The 27823-nt window shown below is 41.2% G+C and overlaps 1 protein-coding gene across 3 annotated transcripts; it reads right to left on the bottom strand.

Moving 5' to 3' along the window:
* Positions 1-60: 60 nt before the first annotated feature.
* Positions 61-27823, bottom strand: slc7a14a (solute carrier family 7 member 14a). 3 transcript variants are annotated; one of them, XM_086156537.1, is made up of 11 exons: positions 27735-27805; positions 26703-26954; positions 16231-16751; positions 14870-15106; positions 11447-11664; positions 11170-11316; positions 9511-9719; positions 9255-9402; positions 6527-7019; positions 6192-6428; positions 61-5391 (listed from the first exon to the last, which is right to left on the bottom strand). In XM_086156537.1, exons 3-11 carry the CDS (start codon positions 16535-16537, stop codon positions 5093-5095), a joined length of 2295 nt encoding a protein of 764 aa, XP_086012663.1. In that variant the 5' UTR covers positions 16538-16751; positions 26703-26954; positions 27735-27805; the 3' UTR covers positions 61-5092. The 3 variants fall into 3 exon arrangements, with proteins under 3 accessions (XP_086012663.1, XP_086012670.1, XP_086012654.1); XM_086156544.1 differs by lacking the exon at positions 26703-26954 and having other exon boundaries at positions 27735-27823; XM_086156528.1 differs by lacking the exons at positions 26703-26954; positions 27735-27805 and adding an exon at positions 27222-27389.

Below are 27823 nucleotides of genomic sequence, written 5' to 3'. Positions count from 1 at the left end.
AAGTGTATGAATGTGACTGGGGAGGGAAAAGTAAGTAAATAAATAAACGACCGAGCCTGGTTTTGGTATTTGCAATAGATAACTTTCATTGTTGCATGGAAACAATATCAACAACTCAGCAAAAAACGGTGCACCCCGAAGCAAAATACCACATATATGGAAGAAAGTAATAAAAAATAAGAAAAAATCCCAATATTATACAGCTTTGTGCCAAAATATACAGAAGATAAAAGGAATATCTAGTTGTTGCAAGAGAAGCAATCTCAACAAGTCCCACGCACACTGGACACTTGGCCACAGCAAACACACAGCACAGGAAGAACACGCCTTCTCTGAGACAAAACCAACAAATAGCTGACCTTAAAAGCGGTAGTTGTCATACTTCCTTATAACTGGTTTTCCCATATTAGAATGTATCAAAACAGTTTTCCGCTCGGTTTCTCGTTTGAACTTTGCACCGCTATTCCTACATCGTCCAATAACCTATCGTCAGTTAATGCGACGATGTCAGAATCCGTCAAAGAAAAGGACCGGGGTTTATAAATTAGCTTTGTCGAGATTTTTGTCGCTGTTTAAAAATATACATTTTGAAGTGTCACACAGGCCTCCGTGTGATTTAAGAAGAGCACAAAGTGAAGGCCGATACCCAACCCCTCCCCCAAGAGCTCATATGTGCACACCTACCCGAGGAGGACCTGCGGATGGGAAACAGCTGTAGAAAAATACTTCCTATAATACTTATTTTCCTGTGTCCATGCCAGATGAATGCATTTGCTGTGTCTCTAAGTATCTAGGCTGACAACACTTCGCATATTTTAAACCAAATATTAGATTTAATTTTTCTTTCAAAACAACTAGCACTATAGTGACAGTGGAGGAAAGGAAATTGGTATGAGCTTATTTGCAAAAGTCTCCAAGACAAAAAAATAATTAAAAAAAAAATTTGCTAGCTCTATTGTAAGTGTTCTTTTTGGAGATAAACAGCAGTCTTTTCTGTGTAAAAAGTAGACAAATACAGTGGACTTTGGCTTGCAGAGGTTGTGATCAAGGGGAGGGATATCAGAATCGGGGACGCTGTAGGCGGCCGAGGGACGAGCGGATTCACCCTCACAACCATTGCTACATGTTTCCAGTCTGTTTTTCAAACGGAGCCTGAGTTGCCATACCTGGGTCGGGACTTCTGACGAACCGTTTTAATTAACTTTAGCCGAAAAGTAACGTTTTGAATCCGAGTGCAAAACACGTCGCGGTCGAATCCTAACGATCCACTCGGAGAGAATCCCGCATGGTGCTTTCAAAGTAACGTTTTTTTCTGATAAGAAGGTTGATTTGCCTGCAGAGGTTTTCAGATCCCCAGGTATAAAAACTGAGACCGCATTCGGTTTGTTTCTGCTTCGTGTTCAGCCACCACATGCAAGTACGACATTTACGGTCCGGGCCTCGTGCATCGGAGCATGCTTCACGTTCACCGGACATTTACGCCGAGGCCACGAACGTACACGCACACACACAAACACACACATTGTGCATGCGGTCACACACACTGATGCACACATGGAGTAGATACTATCGTTGGCTGTACAATCTAGTGTCAGAGGCATGTTAATGTCTTGTTTTGGTGGAGCTATCTTTTGGCTGTGTTGGGTGCAGATATAAACTGGTCATGCGTGAGTCTGGATAAGGCCAGTTAAGAAGCAAAAATTCAAGAGGGGTTGGGGAGGGGGGGGGATTACAACCGTCAAGGTCAACGCAAGCAGCTAGGGAATCACCATGTATGAAATAACAAACCCTCATCTGTATTCAGCAAAGTATACCGACAGAATGACTTGCAGCACATGTTTGGGCTAAAGCGGGAGCTCGAGAGCTTCGGAGTGCAAATGCTTTCGGTAGAGCCAAACAGATGTATCAGCTGGCCAACGTCATCATCTGAGATCTGCCTTCGACAGATGCATCGCATTGGTTTTAATTTGGTTGGATTTAGACGGCGGTAATGTCTGACATCAACCATTTGGCTTCTATTCAATGTTTTTTTTCCCAATGTTTCATTGAATATGGATACGTATCGCCCTGATGTTATTTAACTTCCTCTTAGGTAAAGTACCATGCATCATTTTTATGTTATTCTGTCACAAAAGTTGGAAATTGATGGGATTGATATAATAATAACTAATGGGCAGCTGCTCCAAAATTTGTATTTGTTCTTTCAGTCCCTTTAATTTATATCCCTTTCAGTTCTGATGATTTGGGTATGTAAACAATACAAGCTGATTGTTTTTTGAGTAATTTAAGCCTTTCTTCTTTTTTTTTTTTTTTGGCTCCCTGATAATGGGATTTGGTCCAAAAGGGCAGCATTAGCTGGGCTGCAATCATTTTTATTCATTTTTTTCACCTTAGCTCCACAATGCTCATACCAGAGGATTAACTGCCTGTGATTGATAATAAAAAAAAATTATTTGTTTTCGCTTCAGTGTAATTTGAAAGAAAATGTGCTTTGGGTTATTATCATTATTCCCTACCTCCTGTTGCAATGAGCTTAGCTTCCATGAAAGGAGCGGCAAGGTGAGCCTTGGGTGCGGAAACATCAGTCTACTGATTATGTTCTGTAATTCCTTGCACTTGAATTGTCTGGATAGACAATAGTGAGAGCAGACGATAAAGCATTCGACTGAAGATACTCAGTCGTCCAGGTCTTGGTGCGCAGCCAGAGATCTTATCGTGGCAACTGAACATATTTCATATTTTCAAGGTGGTTTGCCTCACAAGAGGCTTCTTCGGTTCCCCGGTTCTAACGGAGCATCTTGAATTAGAGGAGAAACATCAAGTCCAGATGCCATGATATGATACATATCATGAGAAACCTCATGGTTACACTTAAAAACAATGACAATAATAAAATAAAAATGGAGATATGGTTATTTTACAGTTTGTCAGCAAACACGCCTTTTAATGGCTCCTCTCTTTGTTTTGGGTTTTTTAAAAATCGTTCATATGTTCGTTTGTGTGTGTGTGTGTGTGTGTGTGTGTGTGTGATGATGTGCATGATGTGAGCAGAGGTAGGGTCAGGGTTCAGCGTGGCATCTTTAGATTTAGTGCATTAGACAAATAAGGCTTCCCTGGAAGGGAGTGATGCAGCAACAGGGCCACAAGGGATAGACGGGGAGGACGACCAGGGCAAACAGCAGCATCAACTGTTGGAGTTTCCCCCCCACCCTCCATCTAATCACATGACAAACCCCCTTTTTTTTTGGCATATGCCACATTCCTTACAGTGCCACAAGTTCAAACGTTCACGTTGTGGATTGTTACCCCTGACCTTGGCAGCATTAGCTTAAATGTCCTGTGTATTTAGCTTTACAGGACCGTATTTGATTTGATTAGTTTTCACGATACCTCCTCAGGTGTGCTGTGTAGGTGCCCTTGAAAGAGACTGCAGCGGGAACGCACGTCACACAAAGAGGTAAGGGCGTCTAGGAAGGTCCGTTCAGACTGGTATGGACCTGGAGCTGCACAAAACGGAGCGGTGGACATTAGGGAGAAAGCAGACACCCAGAGGTGAATAGGAGCTGAAACCTCAGGACCTAATTGCTGTTCTAAATTCCAACAAAATAAACTAGTCGTGGCTCCGGTTTTTCTTTGAAATGGTAATTTCCAGCTGACATGGCCCTCTGCGATTTAAGTGAGAAGTGTGCAGGCAAAGTAGGTAAAGGAAGAATTCAACTGGAAGAGCCAACCAATAGTGGCGTTGAAGGATGAAATGTATGCAGGAAGATAAGGTATATATATATATATATATATATATATATATATATACATAGAAGAAATATTAGAAGGTTATATTAATCTTAACAAACCCAAATGGGGAAAACAACAACGTACTGGTACGACTGAAATGGAAATTTTTTTCTTCTTAGTGAACACCAGTAACCGCATCAGTCTAGAGATATGCATACGAAGGAGACAAAGGGATGAAAATTCACCAACCATGTCGGCTGTTAAATCGGATTTCAGCTTCCCTCTCTCTTTGTACACTCTGTCACAGGAGCCGTGTCGTTATCGCGCCACAAACTGTTTCGCCGGAGGTGGACATTTGTGAACTTCATGCCGCGCCACAGAATGGAACGGACGAACGAAACGAGACAAATAACTGCACGTGGACGTTCAAGCAACCGGGGAGGAAACACAGGTTCTACATAGACACGGGGTATGTGGAGTCATGTAAAAGGTGGATTTTGATTGTACACACATCCTCACTTGTACATCGACGACATTGAAATAGAAAACAGACGCGATCCAAACTCATACACATACAGAAGACGAAGGCACTGTTGCAAGCAAGTCCGAGTCCTATTTGTAACAGAAAACATCATAACCCTTTTCCCATTCCAATCTTTAGTTCGTTGGGCTAGATGTCAAGGGAAACACGGGTCAAGAAAGCACATTTTAGGCTTTTTTTTTTCTTTCCACCCCCCCAGAGCATATGTAACTCTTTTCCTGTCCGTTGAAAACTTCGTATGGGAAAAATACTTGGGCTTGGCATGCTGTCATTTGACTTTCCTGTCTGTTTAAGCTAAAGCAGGAAGAGAGGTGCTGATTCATCACTCCCTCGCTCATCACCTTCTCCCTTTCTGTATGCATACGGGATAACTCCCATATAATGTGGTATAAACAGATAAGTGACTGCTACACAGTGTTTAATGGCTCTATGAACCACAAAAAAAAAAGTGTTATCTCTTGCTATGTCTGCACATTTTTGTCTGGCCTTTCATTGTGCGGGATGTTGGTTCCAGTAAGTGAATAACAAGGTGACTAAGACGTGAAACTCGTGACCTCGACGTCTTCATCACTGCATGAGTGAGGGATCAAGGCATGGTAGAAGAAGGTGAACGGAAAAGCAAAAAAACAAAAAAAAAACAAAACTAGTCCAAGAAGTAGACACACAAACAACTATTCACACACATGCAGGCATGCACACACACACACACACACACACACACACACGCGCACACATACGACCACTCATGCGCATGTTTCCCCTCCCCTTTCCCAGGCAGCAGACGAGGCAGTACATTCAGGGCATCGTAGAGTCCGTCCTTCAGAAATCCATCGGATCTTCTTCTGCGAGGCAGCTATTGGCAACGGTCCTGCCCCCCCCTTTCGATGACAGCCCGTCACTGCCCGGCTTTGCGTCTTGGGGCGGGGTGAGTCCCGATTCCCCCTCTGGGGCCCCCCAGGAGTCACCGGTGGGCGGATAGAAATCGTCTTCAAACCCGCAGAAGCCTTCATCCACGCCTTGATCGTAACGCTGGTAGGTGGAGGCGTGCACCTCGTTCTCTCTGGCCGTGATCTCCAACGTGCTGTTCCACATGCCATAGCCAAAGTAAATCAACACACCTGAAGAAACACATGTTGGAAATTTAGCGACAACAGCAAAAGACCAGATTCCTACTCGGGCGATGAAACTTCGCACACTCGTGTTTGTTTTCTACTTTAAAAGAAGTATGGGACCTCACACAAAACGAGTCAAATTCAAAAGTTTGGAAAATAACATGCGTGATATAGACACAGCTCTTATCAAGACTTGATATGCATTTTTTTTTTTTTTTTTAATCAGCGGTTGTTATGGCGGAAAATTCCAAATGAACTGTGGACGACAAGACCATTTCATAACAAAAGTCTGGCAATACAGAGCCATTCATTCTTTCATTCAAACGTCTGGACTATTTAGGTTCTCCAATGAACCTCCTGCATATTTTTGGATCAGAAACAGAATAAGTTTATTGATCCCCAAGGAGGGGAATTTCTTTTTGTTGAAAGCAGCTCCTACTAAAGAATCAAGATGGGAAGAATCAACTTAATATCTATTAAAATAAATCTGTATAATATGATCTATATAAAATAAGAATTAACAAGAGCGAATATTAAAAATTATATAAAAAGATCTGTAAATATCAACAGAAATAAATAAAAAAATAGATAAATAAAAATAAAGCTGTTACATAAAGGTATGTAAAAATATATACATGTGTATTTAGAAGTACATGTATATGATTAAGTGTAGTAATTTTGTGTCATTTGGATTGTGGGAGAACGCTTGTAGGATGCTGTGGGAAGCAAACCGGGGACCCTCTTGATAGTGAAAATATGGATATATATTTATTAAAATAAAAGTTATTCAGATATAAACGGCTCACCTACGAAACACCAGACTGAAAACCGTATCCAGGTGATAACTGAAAGCTTAAGCATGAGGTAGATGTTGACCAGCATGGCAGCAGCAGGGACGAAGGGCACACAGGGCGCCATGTACGGCAGCCGCTTCGGGTTCTCCGGCTGCTGCAGAATGACGACGATGAGCAGGGCGATGAAGACGATGAAAAAGGTTAGCAGCAGTAAAGCCCACCAGCGACCGTCTCCGATGCAACCTTCCCCTGGAAGGGGCAAAATTTAAAAAAGAATAAAACAGAAAAGAGGTTAAAGATCCCAGTGTGGTGCTTATATGTACGTTTTTGTCTGTTTGTGTGCTCACCAAATATGATAAAAGAGCAGAAGGCAAAGATGGAGATGAAAAGGAGCAGCGTGCAGACGGTGACAGTCTTCCCCGTGGCCGGAGTTGGTCTGTCCATCTTTCCCGGAAGGCCCAAGCGAATTCTGAGCGTGTAGTATCGCGGCCCGATAAGTTTCTTCAACCGTCGGGACATCCCGCCTTCCGACTCCTCCGACTCGATGCCGGTGCTTATATCGACCGTGCCGTAGTTGGGATGGCTGGCAGAGTAAGTGGTTTTATCCGGTTTGCCGATCAGCATCTCGTTGTCACCCAGTGACGGGAGGTTTTTGGCTCCGCAGGTGTTCGTGGGCGGACCTCCGTACTCTGCTTCGTTAGTTGGCGAGCACGCATCTTTCTCGCACTCGGCCAGGACGCCTTCTTTCTTCTTGTTGTTCTGCTCCTCTGAGAGGAAGTTCACAAAGCCATGGATGTCTCCTTCAGGTTGGTAACGCAACAGAAGCACACACAGACTCACCTGCAAGCCAGCATGCAATGATTAGTGATTCCATCAAATGCTTCGCTCTCATAAATTCACTGTTTGGTTCCCTTCCTTTAAAAATTTAATTTCTTTACATTCATCGAGGAGGGTTTAGAATCATATCACCTGCCCCATTCTGTCTCTTTGGACGTCAGCGGGATCATGCAAAAAAAAAAAAAAAAAAAAAAGAAACCAGTGTTCCTTTGATAAGGATCTTGTAATTCTTTTAGACTGACATTTCAATTCCTTGAATATTCACAAGGAAGATGTTCCCCAAAAGTGCAGAGTGTGCATAATACTGTTTCTGGAAATGCTACAATCATCCTCTGGGCCATAAGTGTGATTTTCTCCAGTCACAAATCATTTGTCCTCATTAATCCGGTGTAACTATCCGAGCAAGAAGTTCCACTCAGTTTTCTCCCTTAGATTAATCTGGAATATGTTGTTCCAAGTTATGAGGTCACTGTTTGCATGAATCCTAATTTTTAATTGAAATTTTGTCCCTCAGGCTGAAAGATTTATTGAGGTCACTGCTTGGTGCCCTTTAGGTTGCTCATTCTAGAAAATGTGTCTAGACTAAGGATTTTATAATTGTTAATGTCAAGGCGCAAGTCACGTGGGCTTTGGTCACCATGGTAACTCTCAGCCTCCTATGGTAATGATTGTCGGCGTCGGCTCGATTCGTCAAAAGGAGAAGTTGTCAGCAGAGCAAACAAACAAAAATAACTCGAGGACTCTTGTTGTATAACCAATTATGGACGAGACGAAGAAATAATGACACTATTACTGCAACGAGGGGACAATGAACAACCAGATAAATATTTTTTGCCTGCAGAACCACTGACGAGGCACGATTCTTGCTACTTTGACCTTTAAGGACCAATTTAAATATCATGTACAGGCCCAGGCAGATGGTTATTAATGTACTCTGCCACAAGTTCCACCCTGTCAATGGCATCCAATAGGCTGCCCCTGAAAAATGTCTTTTCTCACCATAAAAAAAGGGGTTATTAACAGCTCCGTGCTTCAGCTTGAAGAGACAGTCGCTCGTCCTTGAAAACATATGAATGCGGGCCGAGAGCCTCTCTGTGCCGGATGATGAAAGCGAGGATTGTGCATGATTTGTATTGTTTGCAATTGTTTTTTCCCACTCCCTGCGGTATCATTGAGTTTTGGCCCCTCATCCGTCTGTCTGTGTTTTGTCTGTCCTCGCTGAGGCTGCCCCGTGGCTCGATCTCTCTGTCTCTGCTGGTGAAACCTGTTTCTCATCAAGTCAATCGATGTGCAGTATATCAACTTTGTCTCTTCCCGTTCATTCATCCGGTCACGGGCTCGCTAACAGTAGTTTGGCTTCAGACGCTCTTTTATGACATTTGTTCTTATGTAATTGCTGGCCTTCCTCTGTGCTCTTTTTATTTATCTTTTTATCATATTTATTTTTTCATGTGGTTTTATCGCTTTCTGCTGAAACGATAAATGGTCTTGAGAAGGGGTCGGCAACCTTTACCGCTCAAAGAGCCATTCGGACCGGTTTTCCCACGGTAAAGAAAACACCGGGATGCACACAACCTTTTTAAAATTTAAAAATGAATTAACACGGGATATAATGCTATTTCTCTTTTTTGCATTTATGATATGTATTAACAAAATATGTGCTGCATTTTTTTAAATCGATGAACAACTGCAGAGAAAACAAAATTACATTTCTGCATGCAACAAAACATTTTGAACTCTGAAAAATAGACATAAGTTGAAGGTTACTTTCAAGCAAAATACGCAATATCTATTTGAGTTGTTCTTGTATTTCTGAAAAAAAAAGCAGAACTTAAATCATCCACCGGGCAGCAAACCAAAAATGCCGTCATCTCAGCCACCCTGTTACCGGCGTATGCAGTCGCTTATTGAAAGCGACAAAAATATCTAAAAATGATTTTGATGTTACAAGATAAGCATGATCTTCAAATTAAAAATTGAATTTTAAAAATAAAATTAATTAAATACATCTCATTATTTTCAAAAGCCACAGGTTGGCAACCCATGCTCTTGAATTATAAGGTTCTCTGCACGAGATTGGATCGAACCTCCCGCCGTCCAAGTGGAGGGACGCCGGCTCTAACAACCAAGCCACGCAAACCGGCAGCTGGAGAGGTAGACTAAGATTGCAGACATCACAACTAGACGAGCAAAGAAGAGCCAAGAGCTGGATATGAGAGTTCAGTTATTATTACTCACCAAAGTATAGGCCAGCAGGGTTCCTATGGACATCATTTCTATAAGGTCTCTGAGACTAACCAGCAGTGACAGCAGGGCAGCCAGAAAGCCAGACACCACACAAGCAACAGCTGGAGTCTCAGTGTAGGAAGACACGTTGGCCAGGAACCTACATTTGCAAAAAGGCAGTTGATTTCAGGAAAAACAGCAAAAAAAAAAAATAGCACAAATCAACCTGGAAAATCAACAATTATAAATAACTTTATGGTGGACTGACTTGAACAGCAGGCCGTCCCCAGCCATGGCGTAGATGACGCGGGGCATGGGGAACAGGGAGCCCAGGAGGGAGACGGTGAGGCCGGCTATTGAGCCGACAGCCACGATGTACTTTGCGAACATACAGCCGTGCACGGCAAACATCTCCATGAGAGGTGCGTCTGCATCGATCTCATTGTACGGTACCATGAGGGTCAGGATTACAGAAACCTGGATTGGATTTGATTAACCAACAGTGAGATTAGGATGCACCTAATCTAAACAAATTTGAAGAACAACAACACTGAATATTTCCTTACAACAAATGAAATCGAAACGTGCTTTTGCTTTCGATCACATTTTTTTAATTACTTTTTTCTAAAAGTCCACCAACATCGGTTATGTAACAAGTACCGTCTGCGGGTTTTTTTTAAAGATGATGAATATGGAAACCATCAAGTCCTGACTTTGGCTTCACCAAGAGGGAGAAATATATCCTGCCAGTGCCTTATTTGAAAGCTGCTAGTCTACTTAATATTAGATGCCACAGCCTCGTAAAATGAGCCTTAATGCATTTGATTCAAAACCTGAATTCCTCTTCATTCCAACTTTCCAACAATTTGACTTTTTGCAGTAATTGTGATATTCCACACTCCTGTGTGTGTGTCTGTGTGTGTGTGTGTGTGTGTATATTGCCTCTGATGTGTGAAATCAGCCAGAGCCGTCTGTCAAAGACAGTGGGCTACAAAAGAGATGGGTTTCCCTGAACTGATCAAAAGAGAAATAATAAGAGGGAACGATGGAAAAGCAATGTGAAATAATAAAAGACTGACCCTCACAGGGGGAGACCCCATGGATCCCTTTACGTTTTACCCTTTGACCCTTTGTCTAATCTTAGAACCAAGCTAAGGCAAGCTACAGTACACTAATCTGAAGGGAATTATGCGAACAATCTTTCTGACAGAGCAAAGCTGATCTCAAGCTGCACATCACACCCACTTCCATCCTCAGTTTGATGTGAATCTTCAACGTTAATAATTCATTCTTTTGTTTGTAATCAAATATATTTGTATAACAACACACACCTCTACATTAAGGATGCCCCTTTACATGCTGAGCTCTAAAGAAGCTTTAAGGAGAAGAATGTTTATTTCACAAAGCAAGCTATAACACATGGGGCATAGATGGAGAAGATGAAGAGGAGTAAAAAATAGATTTTGTTGCCTGAGGCGAGAGGCAGATTTCTGTGAAGAAGAGAATGAGGTACTTAAGGTTTGAGTTCTAATTTAATAAAATCCTTTCCTTTGGCGATTGCAAAACCTCTTCTTCTTAGTATAAGCCCATAGCAAATCCGAAAATAAATTTAGCAACCAATGCATTAATAAATATTCAGTAATATCTGCATCTAAATGAATGCAAAAGTCAGAAAAGCAGTATGTTAAACGTAAAAAGTTTCTTTTCAGTTTCTTCAATTCTTTTTTCAAAAACAAAAATGTTCCAAAACGTGTAAATAAAACACGTTTTGGATGACTACTGGGGCCCATTGGGGTTTTGTGCAGATTCCTCAACTACGCAAAAAAAATAACACATTTCTTCCGTGTCCTTGGATGCTCCGCAAGTCCGATATGTCTTATCCAATCCTATCAAATCTAGTATGAACAGAATCTCCATGGTAACTTACAGAGACATATGCAGTGAGACACGTGATGAGAGAGGCGGTGATGGCATAGGGGATGGAGGTGTTGGGACTCTTGGCCTCTTCTCCTGTCGTAGCAATGATGTCGAATCCAATAAAAGCATAGAAACATGTGGCAGCTCCTTGCATCACCTGGATCAAAACACAAGCATCAGGTATGACATCTTGATAAAGGCAACAACCAAGGTATGCACCCTGTTACCTAAAGTGCAAAGGTGCACGGTATGTCTGTCTGCATTTGTACGTCTGTGCGCGTGCATACCCCCGACCATCCAAAGGGAAGGAATCTGCCTTCGTCCCAGTTCTCTCCGTTGACGAAGAACAGCCCGGCGATCATCATGAACACCCACACTATGAGGTTGATGACGTTCAGCACATTGTTGAAGCCCACAGAGTTTTTAACTCCCAAAGCCACTATCACCGTCACCAGCAGCGCTATCAGCAGCGCCAACAAGTCTGGGTACGACTGCTCCCCTTTGCCTGGGATACAAACATGGAGGTAAACGTCAAACTTCTCAGACAGCGTACCAAAAATTAGGAAAGTAATAGACCATTACCGTCTTGACAATGAGACAAGAAAAAGTGTAGTGTAGTCAAGCAGCTCACCATCAAGGAAACAAAGAAATAGTACATTTTATTTTCTTCATTCCTTATTTATATGTTTAGGTGTATGAAATGGCCATCATTATTTAGCATTCGATTACATTTTTACATAACAAATGAGTCAGGAGTTGGGTGCATGATTTAACCCGACCTTTCAGCTGTATGAATAAGGAAATATTAGCGTTCCATCGTGGTACAGAGGCGATTGTCATGTGCTTTGTCAGGGGCTAAACGGGAAGTCACTGATAGGGTATTGTCAACCAGATAAATACAGCTGGCATACACAAGGTCTGTAGTATGACACCGGGTATTCCCCTCTCGGTATAGTTTATACCCAGGAAACGTTCGCATGAGTCATTTCTTTCCAAAACCTTTTCCAAGTTAAACAGATATTTATTTTCCCAGAATAAAAAAAAAAAAAAAAAAAAAGTTCATCGGTTGTGTAACAGCAAGAGACGTTGCAAGTAAGATAAAAGTAATTTTATTTGGTCAGTTAGCAGGGGAAAAAAAAAGGCAGAATCAGGCGAGCGAGGCTAAATTCTGATAGAGCACGCAAAAATATGCAAGCTAAGCACGGAAACGGCAGGGTGTTAAGGTCAGTGCAAAAAGGCTATCTGGCGAGAGGTGAGGCCTGGGGACTGTGCTGAGGAACTAATGAGTGTTGAGGGGAAGGTATGTGGTTACAAGGTGACAAGAAAAAGTGGGGACTGGAAGCGCTGCCTGTCAGGTGAGGACTGATAGCAGATACAAAGAGACGGGAGTTAATACAGAGATGGCTTTTATGGCATTAAAAAGCAAACGCATGAATTATGAGAAGAATAAACTTGTGACAGACTGGACTTGTAAGTTCAGAATGTCTGTTTTTTTTATTTTGATTTGAAAAATCAGCTTTTTTTTTGTATATATATATGTATTTTTCAATATATTTTTAGTTGCCTGGCAACTGGTCTATTTCTTCTTCTTCTTTTCCTTCGGGCTTTTCACTTCAGGGGTCACCGCAGCCAACCGACCTTCTCCATCTGACCCTATCCTCTGTATCCTCCTCTCTCACACCAACTACCTTAATATCCTCTCTCACTACGTCCATAAATCTTTTTTTTTTGGTCTTCTTCTAGATCTTCTGCCAGGCAGCTCCAACTCCTGCATCTGTCTACCAATATATTCACTCTGCCTTTTTTGTAAATGACTGAACCATCTGAGTCTGGCTTCTCTGACCTTCTCTTCAAAACAAACATGTGCTGTTCTTCTGATGGACTTCATTCTGGCTGATATTTTTTTCTCACATATTACCCCTGACACTTTTCTCTTCCTAAACCCGTAAAATTCCTGTGATTGAACCAATGCTATGATTGGTTAGGATTAGGGATTAATGCTATATGATAAAAATGATTGAGATCGATGACAAAACAGTACAACCTACTGGCATTATTAAACCTAAAATCAGACCCTACAACAATACTGCTTACACTAGGGGTGAGCAATTATTTTGGCTGGTGGGCTACTTTTAATTTTCTAGGTATCATGGAAAGTGAACGAATTAAAATTTAAATTTACATTTTTTGCCATATTATTTCAACTTTAAAATTGTTAATGATCATATAAATTTACCAACATTATTTTGTATGTAACCATCCATATAAAATTAAACAAAAGGAAAAAATAAGGAGTTTCTAAATTCAATATTGATTGGAAATATTTATTAAAATATTCAAAGGAAATAGTTTGGCGGGCCGGATAAAAAAACAAAACGGGTCCGCGGGCATAAAATGCCCGGGTCTGGCTTATACTCCATTTTTTTTTGTTGAAATCTGGAAATACAGCTCACATCTGATATGGTCAAACATAATGTCATTACAGATACGGATGAAAAATATGTTGATGTTTATAGTACGGCACTTGTAGCTGCGCATCACAGTTTCATCTCACATGTGGTGTTCCACAAGTTCTGATTCAAAGGCCTTCGAAACAAAATCAAACGGCCATCAGATGTACGCAGATACTGCAGATACATGTAGCTCTGTCTTGAAACTAGTAAAGGTTTTTTTTCTGGTTTGTAGCACTCAAGAATAAAATTAAACTGGATATTTTAAAATTACTGCTAATTTTCTGTGATTTAATGGACATTTTTTATACCACAGAGAATATCAAAACGTATAATCTCTATTTTTTTAATCCTTGTCAATCCATTCCATCAAATTTTTCCCTCTTTTTTTCATTCTGTTACCTATTTTTATCCCTGCGGTTGTTTTTGTCATTTGTTTCTTCTATTTACATGTCTCTTCTATTATATTTATATTCACATTTATTGATAAGATTATTGTTGCGCTGCTATGACAACAAATTTCCCCTATGGAGATCAATATAGTACTAGCGAAGCTTAGTTTAGCTTAGCTTTGCTTAGCTTAGCTTAGCTTAGCTTAATTACTGAACATTTTATTTTCCCTGAGGGTCAGCTATCAAAGATTACTGGTGGTAACAAGTTATCACACTTTATGTACAGCAGTAAAATCTAACTCAGTGATTAAATAGGCCTTTTACCACAAAGATCAGAAATGCTATGCCCCCAAAAATATTTCGATAAACTTGATAAATATTGAGACTTTCTATGTTAGTCCAAGACGAGGAATAGACAGTTTCAGCTGGTCCAGAAACTGGTGCCAGCAGACATATACAGACCTCATTTGTATCCTGGTGACCTGCTTCTCAGAAATAAACAGGCCAATGTTAAAGGTCACATTCACAGTATGTTTGGCTCAAAAAACCCACAAGCCTCGATCTGAATTTATATGAAAAAGGTGCCCGCAACCTTTAAAATGTGATAAATGTAAGAAACTGCTCAGAATGAGGCTGCCCACATCTGAAATCAGCTGTGTCAAGCCGACACGTCCTGTCTTTGTCATTTGTATCATTCATGCGTCTCCTTTTCAACCCGAGCCTGGCGCCCTCCGGGGCACAGTTTTTATCAAAATATTTGGAGTTGATTTTATGTTGATTTTCTGTAAGTTTCGGTTCAAGATAACACAGCTTGCACAAGGACACACACACACACGCACGCACGCACGCTTGCTCGCCTCCCACTTACCAAATCCGTGGAGGGTTCCGATATGTGAAATCATAAAATTACTGATGCTGTGATTGGCTAGCGAGTCCGCCATGCTGCTGAGAGCAGACGCTCCCGCTGCCGTACCAATAAGATACTCCAGAATCAAATTCCAGCCGATGAAGAATGCCACGCACTCGCCCACAGTCACGTAACTGTACGTGTAGGCCGAACCTGTGGTCTTAGGCACACGTACACCAAACTCTGCATAACATACTCCTGCAGGACAAAGAGGAGGCCGTGGTTAATGACAGTATTTCAGATGAGGTTACATGGTGTTTGTCTAAATTAGGGGTGTCAAACTCATTTTGGTCTGGGGGTCACATAATGCCTAATTTGATGTCAAGGGGGCCGGACCAGTAAAATCATCACCTAGAAGTCCAAACTAAGTCCAAATTTTACTTTGTTTTAGTGTAAGGGAGCTAAACAAGTTAATTATAAAAAAATATATATGTACTGAACTGTTCCTCTAAAAAAATACAATACAATGATGAATTAATATCAAAAATAAATATTAATAAAGAATTGATGAAATTACACCCTAAAAATGTTGTTGAGTTGAAAGAGAAAATCTTCTCACTGTGGGAAAATTTGCCACTAGAATTTATTTGAAAATGGATTGTTAGCATGTATAAGAGGAGGTATAATGTTTACAAGGCTAATGGTGGCTATTCTGGTTATTAAATCAATCTTTTTAATATTGCCCGTTTTTTATATCTGCTATTGTTTTTGTGGTTTTCATAGAAATAAGAAAAGAAAACAGCATTTTAAGACTGTCACTAGATGTTTTTTCATCAAAAAATTATTTTGTTCTCAAATTTTGAAGCAAAAAATACATTGCAAAGTTCCTTTTTCAGTTTTTCCTTCCCCGTTTTTTTTTTTTAAACCTGCTGTATAAAACCCCCAGATGCATGTGAGAAAAAAAAACACGCGGGCCGCACGAACACAAAGATTTGATTTTAGGCAGGGGGGCCACAAAATATTGCCGCAAGTCTGTGCACATGCCACATAGGTATTTAATGCATGTGTAACAGGCGTGACTATTTAAGAGCCAACTGAAAATATATTCGTTATACTAGTATACCACACAAGGGGGCGGGTGGGGCGGTTAAAGACGCTCAGACAGGGTTAAAAGTATCCACTGGAGCTTAATGATATCCTCTGATCCCTCTTAATATCATGGCGTGCCTTTTTTAAATCTTCTTTTCCTTGTTATAATTGCATAGTGCACGCTAATCTTATCAATGTCACATGTCGTAGGTTTGCGTGTGTATGTGTGCGTGCGTGTGTGTGTGTGTGTGGTGGCGGGTAGTATTAAAGAGTAATATTAGCTCCAGCCTCACCTGACAGTATGGAGGCCACAGCGGCAATAATGAAAGACACAATGACCCCTGGACCAGCCATCTCCTTGGCGACCAGCCCAGACACCACATACATCCCTGTCCCGACGCAGCTGCCCACACCCAGTGAAACCAAATCCACGGTGGAGAGAACGCGGGCCAGTCTGGTGCCGTGCGCGCCAGTGCCCGACATTGTTGAGTCCAACATGGACTCCACAGGTTTGGTCCTCAGGACACGGGAAGTGAAGGTGTTCCATGTTGAGGCCCACTGTATCCTGCGAGGGTCCAGCTTCCCTACCAGGCCGCTCATACTGCTGGCTAAGTTTTGGTGGATGTCTCAGCAGGTGGGAAGATGTCTGGTTGATTTTTTTTTTTTTCCTCTTTGCCCTCACCACACGTGGGTGTCGAGCGCTTTTTAAGAACGTCTATCCAAATTAGATCCTCTTCTCCCGCTTCCCTTCTCTTCTTTTGGTGTGGTGGAATGCGCACTCGGTTTTTCCTCACATGCTGGGAGATAAATTTACCTGGGAAAAAAAAAAAAAAAAAAGGAAAACGATTTCTATTAGCGGCTTTTTACAGCACATTAGCTCCTATCACACCAGCTTATTTGTGAGTACACATGGCAAGACATAGGAGCCGGGCAGCACTCCTATCACACATTGTTGCACAATGAGCCGCGCCTGAAGGACCCAGCTAATTAGCTACCCTCTCCCTTTAGCCCTGTTGCTATAGTAACCAAACTCATTAGCGATGCCAATGGATGCTAGACCGTTCCGATTTGTTTACGGGCAGAAAGAGACAGTACTTTGTGTGATTATATGCGTGCAATCTTGTCCAACCAAAACACATGGGGTGAAATGTGGTTGTCATTGATAATATGATGTCAATGTGTCAGTAGAAGCTATCTGCTGTAGTTAAAGACAGGACAACTCTAGAATTAGTGAGCTATTTCAGTTGTTTGTCTCGGAAATTGGATAGGACAGCGGCGCTGTGGATATCCCTTACGCTTCACAGCGAGTAGGTCCTTGGTTCTATTCCCAAGGGAACCATTCTGTGTGGAGTTTGCATGTTCTCCACCTGTCTGCGTGGGTTTCTTCCAGGTTCTCCGGCTTCAATCCCCAAAATACGTTGTTCGTTCGTCGGACACCTTAAATTGCCAGGAGGTGTGAATTAGATGGTGAATGGTGGTTAGTCTGCATATCTGGCCTTGTGTTGGACTGGCGAGCGGTTCAGGGTGCACTCTTGCCTCCAGCGACCCCAACAACCTTGAGTGCAGGACGAGCATAGATTATGAAAAATGAATGAATGTTGGTGAAATTCATTTTAAATTCATCCAACTAAATGAGAACCACACTAATTTTCATCACGAGTGCCAAGGAGCAGAATATATGGAGATATGCAACAGGTACTACTGATATATCTATGTATATATATATATATATATATATATATATATATATCTTTATTTTTCTCTCTGGTGCTATTGCATTTTTGACATTTTTTGTTTAAATGTCAGTATTTATCCGGTACTATATCATAAGGACCTATTAATTACTAGAGCTTTCATAGTTATGGAGCACTCCACCGCTCTCTCCCTCTCCCCCTCTCTCTCTTACTCGCTCTCTGTACTTTCAACTGCACTATAAAAGTGACATTCAATTTCAGACTCTAAGTACAGGTTACTGAATGAACACATTCAAACACAGTGTACCCTCAAAGTCACTCAACTATAATATAAGCAATTCAAAAGATAACCTTAATTATAGTTATTTAGCCAGAGAAGGGCATGGTTACTATTCACGACATAGCAGGCGGACAAGCCTTTCCTTTTGTATAAAATGCACAATATGTAATTTTGGGGTGGACTTTCTATCTGTGCCTGTCCCAGAGGTCTATTGATTTCACACCAAAATTCAGATTTGATTTCAGTGAAAGGAGGCATTTGGACTTTTGTATCCATACTAAGGGAAAAGGAGCCTTCTGTTAAATACATTGTGTGTTTGCGTGTGTGTGTGTGTGTGTGTGTGTGTTACTTGTCTTGAAAATCCAGCGTCATATATCACAGAAAATGTGAAGCTCATGTAACATGAACACCCCATAGACTAAGGATTCCATGATGTCCTGAAAAAATTAACGTTATCAGTATCACTTCATAAAAATCACTTTTGCTGCAAATCCAGCTCCTTGGAAATCACTTTTTAGAGGAAGGGTGCTGGTATCTGTTGATGGCGGAAACACGGTTTTTGGTTTTTTTTTGCTTTTATTTCTTCTAAACTGCCTATCAACCGTGCACTTGTCTCAGCCTTACCTTACTCAACGAACCAGGTGCAGCTTTTTTGTTTTCCAAAAATCCCCTCCCTGGGAAGCCAACACTCCTGTTTATTTAATCAGCATAATTTCACTATGATAAAATGTTACCTCGTGTCGAACGGGTCCTTTTTGCCAAAGTTAGATGTAAACTGCATTTCCAACTGGATGCAGTGCTTTGACACCAAACCCAACAGTAATCACACGTTAGCATAACCAAAAATATGTGTTATTATAAGCATGCACCCCCATTCCACCCCAGCCTCTGAAAATAAGCAAATTGAATGCGCACAGGAGGTGAATGCACGTTTAAATTCCTCATGTAACACTCTTCACATTATAAAGTCCAATTTCATATAAATTCTTGGTTTTCAATTAAGCTAGATCTTTACTTTATTTAACAGGGGGCAATAAAACAGCATGATTTTCTCCTGCAGTTACTATATATCTATATATGTATATATACATATAAATATATATATATATATATATATAGATAGATGGATGGATAGATAGATGGATGGATGGATGGATGGATGGATGGATGGATGGATGGATGGATGGATGGATGGATGGATGGATGGATGGATGGATGGATGGATAGATAGATAGATAGATAGATGGATGGATGGATGGATGGATGGATGGATGGATGGATGGATGGATGGATGGATGGATGGATGGATGGATGGATGGATGGATGGATAGATAGATAGATAGATAGATAGATAGATAGATAGATAGATAGATAGATAGATAGATAGATAGATAGATAGATAGATAGATAGATAGATAGATAGATAGATAGATAGATAGATAGATAGATAGATAGATTTTTCTATAATTCTTTATTTTAGTTCATACAAAAGTTTTAAAACACTGAAGCCGAGGAGGGAGTGTATTTAGATAAATGCTTGCACGTGATAAAGGGAACATTACTCAAGAGGGAAAAGCGGTGCAGTAAGTGCAGATAAAGGTCAAGCTAGTATAGATTATTATTTTTGGTTGGGTCTCGGGGAAGCAGAAAGTGTATTTAAGGTCCTCTAAATAGATGGGAATAGATGTGATTTGTAGAGAGCGGGAAAGAAAATGAATGAGGCAGATAACCAGCTAAAAAAATAAAATAAAATAAAGCAGAATCTGTTTTATTTATTATGGCAGATAGAGGAGGTCATGTGCTGTATGTGTGTGTGTGTGTGTGTTTGAAAACTTGAATTACAAATATCAATCAGAGATACGCATGTACTAAAGGTACCAAATCATTGAGTATTAAAGGTGAAATGCAGGACATCCTTTGCATTTTGCCATTGTCCGGGTTGTTTGGGTGATAGCGACCGCTAACAACCACCTGTCTTGAATCAAGCGCGCTCTATTTGAACAGTTGTAGATCAACAAAACGGTGTCGCACAAAGGATCATGTCAGCAGGTGCTTAATCCGCACAAAAGCATGTCAATTTTTTTTTTTACATATTTGCCCCTCCAGTCAGTTTAATAGTGTCCCTCACTCTAAACTAATACGTGATGCTTGAAAGTTAGAGAATTGCTTTTATTGCTGTTTGAAAAGTGTATTTCTAGGATGTAAACTGCATGGAACACATAACAGCAAACTTACGACTTCAGACAGACCTATAACTTGACAAATGGGCACCCATTAAAAAATATTTGGAGAGTTGAAGATATTATCTCTATTTGACTGAGTTAGATGGGTTTTTTTTTGTTTGTTTTTGTGTTGTTTTTTTTTAAATTTTATTTTATTTTTCGCTTACTAGTGAGGAAATAAGAGACCTATAAAGAATATTGTATAATGTGTATCTTGTTATGAGGTTTTGTAAGAATGTGTGTGACTCTGTTAAGGAACCTGCTCTAATAAATGTTCAAAAAAAAAAAAAAAGTGTATTTCTGCCAAAAAAATGGCAACAGATTGACTGAGGTGAAGAGGGTGACAGAGAATTGCACGGGACGGGAATAAAAACAGCAATCAAACACAATTATGGCATGATTATAACTGATTACAATTTTTATAATGTCGATTAAGCGCTGACAAAGAGCAGTTTCTGAGATCTTCCAACATGTGTATGATTTTGTGTTTACGCGACAGCGACGCCGCCTCACAGACACAAACAGCGTAATCTAATTACAAAAAAAAAAGACCCGCGGGAAGATTTATGTCCCTATTGAGCTAAACAAACACATCATTTGTTCTGCCAGCGGGTTGCTAAAAACGTCCGTTTTTAAACACAGTCGTCGATGCCGCCTTTATCATGTGAGCGTGAGTGCGGCCCTCCCTCCAGATGAACAAGCCGTCGGAGTATCCGTCCTAATGTCTAATCAGCCATGACTAAGCCCGTCTCTGCGCTCCCGCGTCTGAATTACCGTGTGAATAACCTGATTGGGCTTTCATTGCCTTTACAGCAAGAGCTGCATCGGCTTAATAAAGCTGAGAGCCCTTCTGGATCACTTGAAGCCAACCTGGCAACCGGCTGGCCCTTCGTGGCCTCGATCCCGATGAAACACGGCCAGAATCCCCCCAACTATTTTGGCAGCTCAGAGACAAAAAAAAAAAAAAAAAATCAGCTTACTCATCATTGTTCAGAACAATACCTAAGTCAGGGAAAACCTTAGTGCTCAATGTCTTCTCTCTCCTTACAAACCCTTATCTAAACACCTCAATTAGGATTTTTTTTTTTTTTTCAGGTGATACCTGTTATTTGGAAACACCTCATATTGCATATTTCTTAAAGCAAAGTAAAATAAAATGAAAATTAAAGCTGAGCTTATGTTACCATGGTCATTGCACAATGACATAAACACACATCAGGCCGGACAAATACACGCTGATTCATTCAATGGGCCTGATATCAAACGCAGTCAAGTGTGTGTTCCTATCGGGAAAGTCCTCGCAACACAACTGCAATTTTACAAAACAAAACAGCCTCGTGTGTATTTTATTGATTGACTATAGACTTAAATTTGAAATTCAATTTTGAAAGTGAAAGGTGGAAATACAATCCATCGAAGGATAAATGCTGTTCGGGAAACTGACATATCGCGAGCATTTACTATGTTATTAAGTAGATGAGTTCTGGAATCAGTGCTTCGGCCGATTTCACCAGCACGTATCTGACTGCTCACAGTATCCTGATCTGACAGGCCTAATGAATCCGATTTCTCATTTAACAAAAAAAAAAAAAAAAAGAGAATTTGCTTCCTGCCAGGTCAATTTTCCATTGCCTCCCTAATCAGACACGCTGCAATGATTCCCGCGGTCTGAAGCGTTCGCAGACCCACTTAAAACAAGAACTGCGATTTTTATATCAGTGAAATTTCACTGACAGAAAAGTCCAGATATATTTCCAGAGTCTAATTCAGAGTCTAATTCTTGAATGCGTATCTGGGCTCCCAGCATGCACCGGTGGCTTGTCTGTGCACAAATGGATAGTAAAAGTCAAACAAAGACCACGGGTGTGTTGTTGAAGACATCAGGCTCCATATCTACCCACCCTATTATCGCGAGTAGCCGATGTATTATTCGTGTGACTTTAATCAAATTTTTCTCTTTAACAAATGAAGTAAAAAAGTAAGTTTTGCTGCTGTTATTCGGGTTCTTTTCGAAATCATCAATCGGTACTCAGGAATCCAAAAAGTGCGTAAACTCGGCTGGGAGAGTATATCGCTTTCCATTCGTTCCAGACGTTATTCCATCTCAGCTAAAGTGTTTAAGGTGTTTAAAACCCGGGTTTCCAAATGTTCTGTGTAACTGACCTGTCAGGAGCCAAATGCACCCATACTTTGGCCTGCAACATCCCTATCCATCTTTCCCCTAATACAGCACAGCGGGTGCCAGGAGCTTTTTACTGTATCCGATCTGGACCCAGACAGCAAGATAAATAGAAACAGCAGTGACACACCCTCTAGCTCTGTGACTAACCAGCCATATCAATGACATCTCTGTCTGAGTGGCTTCAAGCTTCCACAACAACGTGGCAGCTCTGCAAGCGTATGAGGCCCAGCTGCAGACTTCCATTTCAATTTATTAGCCTTAATCCAGCTAATGGATCTACAAAAAGGCATGATGGTAGAACACTTTATGTGTATTTTGCTGGTTTCCCAACACAGATCCCTAAACGTCTTAAAGTACTCGGATCGCTTAAAGGTAATGGAAATCGGAAATATCGGCATTAGTTGTGAAAACAATATTCCGTCTCTGTCTTCTGTATTGATCACATTTGATAATGCCCTTATGCAAGCAACATTGTCATTCTGTGGTAACTAGAAGCATTTCTATTTCGCAGCACGCAACTAAAAAAACCCTTTAACATCTGATCCGTGCCTTTTATTGTTATCAATACAACCTACAATTCTCTTATTTTATCTTTTCTGGTTTGGGTCCCTGACAAAAAAATACAACATGACCCACATGCATTGTTCAGGTTTACACAACACATTGCAATTGAATCAAATCCCATTTCCTCCGTATCCACTGGAGAATCAAAAACTGGTTTATTTTATCTTATTTTATTTTTTTATTTATTTATTTATTTTTTGACATTTATCGCATCCGTATCTGTTGGACTATGATTCCCACTGAGTGTAATAACCTGTGGATAACTGAAATTTGTCTACAAGCTGAACATTGGCTCAGTGCGCCGTCCGGCAGCCGGTTCAGCCAAACAATCCCAATGGAGGGGAGGCAAAAGGCAAAATCAAACACCAAACCAGCAGAGGCCATATTCTCGAGAGATTTCAATGCTATGAGAATTGCTTAAAGGTTGCAAACATGAACTGGCACAGAAACAGGGAAACGCACTGGTTCAAAACATTAGGAGAGGAAGAATAATGAGACAGGCAGAGCACAGGTGGAATCAGGTCGGAGGCAAGAAATCACATTAGGTGGGATATTCTGAAAGCAGACATTTGCCTCGAAACCTTTCTACCGGAAAGGTTTCTTTGTAAAAAAGCCCTAAGGAAATTAGGCAACAAGGTACAATTTGCTACAAAGTACGCTGTTAACTGTATAAATGGTAGCAAGTGAATGCTTTTTCAACAAACTTCCTGTTTAAGTTCATGCAATAAAATCCCCACATTGAGTTAAATGCAAAAAAATAAATGTTGGTTAGAAGTTGAGCTCACATCGGCGCTTGTGAAATTACATCAACGGTGTCTTACTAAGACATCTGTATGATGGATATGACCAGATCACGATTTATAAATCAGAAATGTTGTAACAAGTCACAATGTTTATTACAGAAGGAACCTGCATGTTTCTTTAATTTCACTTGCAGTTTTGTGAACTAGCCAACAGCTGCGGATATACACACTATACACAGTAAGATATATTTCTATGCACACACACAACAAATAGCTTGCAGTTCGGCCAGTCAACTCTGCTGCCGCATTGTTAGCCTGATGCTTACGTGATTTACAAGAGGGTTTTTTTTTCATGATTGTACCAGCAGGTATCTGGCATCATTCTACTCACAACTGTTTAGAGTAGCTGTTGAGCAAAGCAATAAAAGATGAGGATATTGGAAAGAATCCAGACAGCAAAGATATGTAGGATGGCTTCCAATAGGCCGGCAGCAACATGTGATGTTTAAAGAGACGTCCAGGTCATCCACAAACCGCATACTATTCACCTAAGGCCTGCACTCATTCAAGAATTCAAATAACCATAATAAACTTTCATTTGTTTTACACTTGGAATATTGCCTTCTCTGATAAATGTTCAGCCCGCAAGTAATACATGGTAGTGTAAAGTACATCTCTGGAGCAGAATCATTTGAATGCTCCTCTATTTCTGTTTTGATGGGCCGTGACTTTGGAAAGCAGAGTTTTGTTCCAACTGCAAATTCACTAGATGGGTTTAGATTTTGATTTTGGTCAATAAAGTAACCGAAAGGTTAGGAAGGCAGGTGACAAAGGAGTAAGAGTTGATCGAAAAATGTGATTGCAGATACTAATATCATGAAAGCCCACCTTCAATGCCTGCTGAGCCTCAGTTTCATTATGTGTGTGTCTGTGTGTGTGTGTGTGTGTGTGTGTGTGCAGTTGTGTTGCTAACATAGACAAAGAGAAGAATGCAATATTTGTCTGTTAGTGCGACGGTCTGATTACATTAGTCTTTATATGCAGGCAGGTTTACTGACGTCAATGCTGAGGATCTGACGGAGAATAGCTCCTGGAGAGAGCCAGCAAGCCATTCATAAAGCCCTATTTGAGTTTGTGTGTGTGTGTGTGTGTATGTGTGTGTTTGTGAGATAGAGAGAGAAAATGAGAGATTTTCCTGCATGAGTCACATCGACTTTTTACAGTAAGCGTCATAAATTCACACGCATTATCGTTTCATTTTAGATGAATACATAAAGATCACCGTCACCGAGAGGAAACCTGCTGCTGGACAAAAAACATTTTAAGCCGTAATTCTCTCATGAGCTCATTTCTTGAACTGATAAAATTACATTTTGAAAGTTTTGAAAGAAAAAAAATGTTACATAGTGTACCTTTTGTATCTATACGACTCATTTCCATATAGGTAGAATAGATAGCTAAGTTGCGCAGACATCCATGTATCCTTATAACAAACAACAACCTGTTATATACACACTTTAAAATGCCAGTCACTATGCAATGTATTTTTGCGAAAGAACGAAAGGATGTTTTCTAACTTTTGACTACAATACCCTTCTGCATAAATCCATTTAGATTTCTCTTTGCCCTGCGTCAACTTCAACAGCCGCAACATATATAGAGTTGCGACGGAGAGAAAACATAATCGGTGTTCTAGATCGCTTCTTCCATCACACTCGGAATTTGCTGCCATTCTTAATGAGAAAGTGGAAAAACCCACATGGCGCACCGGGTGTGCCGTCTGACTTCTGATCTCTCTCTGAATCAAATCCCTCTGCCCGTTTCGGTGTCGGGAGATCCCGAATATTATATATTCTTACAAACCACGTGATCATTCACACTCTGACTGTTATGACTTTTCATGTCGTCCACCGTCACGGCACCTCGAGCTGCTCCGGAAGTGTGGCCCTCCATGTGACTTAGTCCTCTGCTGCCAGACCTGGTTGTCTTGGGTACTCTGTGTGTGTGTGTGTGTGTGTGTGTGTGTGTGTGTGTGTGTGTGTTTGAGGGATATTCAGACAAGCAGCCGTTGCTAAATTTGCTAGTTATGTAATCTCTGTTTTTTTTTTTTTTTTTTGACTTCACATTTTTGTTGCTTTCTCGTCTTTGTTATGAACCAGTGTGCGTTCTTGTATAACACCCAGTATCAGCATGTCCTGTATCTGCATCAGTGGATTGTATATATATATATATGCTATTATTATCTTTTGTAGGAGCTGGTATAATTTGCCATTCAGCACAACAATGGGTAATTCTTCTCCCTGCACACAGACTCAGTGATTTAAAAAAACTGAGTGGACAAGAGCATATGAGATGACCTCTGCTATAAATATTTCTTAACTGAATTATGGAGATTAAATTCAATTATAGATGTGGGCCACAGTTTAATGCCTATTCTATGCCTCTCAAAATGCACAGGGAAATTGACCGGTGCATAAAGCTTTTGCCGCTGGAATTAGACGTGAAAATGATATTGGATCCGGTTGGTTTTCAAAATGAAGCCACCTGACAGACTGACTGATTATACATCAGATTGTGTGTTACAACAGCTGGCGCCAGGCGACGGCTCAACCGGTCGGAAGGGCTTTTTTTTTTTTTTTTTTTTTTTTTTTAACAAACTGAAAGGTTTGTCTGGTAAACAGCGAGTAAAAAAGCTCCTGGTGGGATCTGATGCCACGTGGAGACGAGAACGAATCCGCGTCACAACTGCAACGTGTCGGAACAAACCACGACAACAGCCGACTTTGAATATCTCATTCTGTGTGACGTAGGATCCCCGTTTCTGAGCCGTGACCTAAGATAACTGCACGAAAACTCATCTTCCAGCTGGGATCCATCACTCCACCACTATGCGGGCTTAGAGACACATCCATTGCCACGCTGTAAAAACATTAGCAATAGAAAAAAAAACACTCTATTGTCATTTTCTGCCTTGCTTTAACTGGATTTTTTTTTTTTAAATAACACAAAAGTTTCCGCACTCCATCATAAAGCGGTTTGCGACGAAGATTTACCAACAGTAATTTGTGTTGACTACTTACATAACATTTATAAGATGCAGTGCAGTGCACTATTCCTCCAATGCACCGCCATGGCTTTTCATAAAAGAAAGAAACAAAGGAAATGACAAAAGCCCCGCATTTAAAAGTGAGAGAATTAACCGACATCCACTTCTTTGCAGCTGTCACGAATGTCAACCAACGGGAACCAGTTGAACGCAGAGAGGGCTTTGTCAAGCTTGAGAGTATCAGCTGATGACTGTTTTCAGCACCATGGACAGCACGTCATCATTGCTAAGCAGGAATGAAGGGGGGGTGGAAAGGGGGAAAAAAAAAAAAGAGTGAAGACCTTATGGCACATAGAGGGAGAGAAAGGGATGACAGATCTGGGCATGTCATTAGGGATTAGCCCACTTCCGGAGCTTCAGGCTTTCAGAGACTGAACACACACATTTACCCTCTAATACAGTCTCCCTGCAGTGTATGGATGGATGGATGGGGGGATGGATGGATGAAAGGGTAGATAGATGGACAGATAGATCTAAACACCTATGCTCTCACCTGCAAAATCAGTCAGTTAAATGTCCCACCCTCCTTTCAGGCGCCTCTTCCTCCTGCACTCTCCTCTCTCTGCGCTCCCCGGCGTATCCTGCTGCAGCCCCGGTCCGGCGGAGGAACCGACACGCCCGCCTTTACGCGGTCGCCTCCCCCCACCCCCACCCCCCTTCCTTCCTCCCCCCAATCCCCCCCCCCCCCCCCCGCACCGCTTCTCAATCACGCAAAGAACCACGCAGCGGATGAAGTAAAGGCGCAGGACGTCCCCAACCTCCTCCCCCTCCCGTTCCCTCTCTGCGGAGTCCCCACCTTTTCGTGCCGGAGCGCAGGATTTTACGACGCGTCCTGCGCCATCTCTCTCTCTCTCTCTCTCTCTCTCTCTCTCTCTCTCTCTCTCTCTCTCTCTCTCCCGAGGAAAAAAAAAGACGTGAAACAAAGGAGGGGGGAGAAGCTGTGAGATGGTGGAGTTAAAGGGGTGAAGGGAGATGGAGGGAGGAAAAAAAAAAAAAAAACACTCACTGTGGTACAGCTGGATTAAAGATGCCCTGTGTTGTGTGAGTGTGTGTGAGTGTGTGTGATGCTGCAGTCGGTCACCAGCATCAGCAGCA

This window comes from Fistularia commersonii, chromosome 1 (genome assembly GCF_037954325.1).
Source record: "Fistularia commersonii isolate RoL2024-O1a breed Wild chromosome 1, RoL_Fcom_v1.0, whole genome shotgun sequence".
In the NCBI taxonomy this organism is placed as follows: domain Eukaryota; kingdom Metazoa; phylum Chordata; class Actinopteri; order Syngnathiformes; family Fistulariidae; genus Fistularia; species Fistularia commersonii.
The sequence above is the reverse complement of the archived record's forward strand: the minus strand, read 5'-3'. Positions and strand labels throughout refer to the sequence as shown.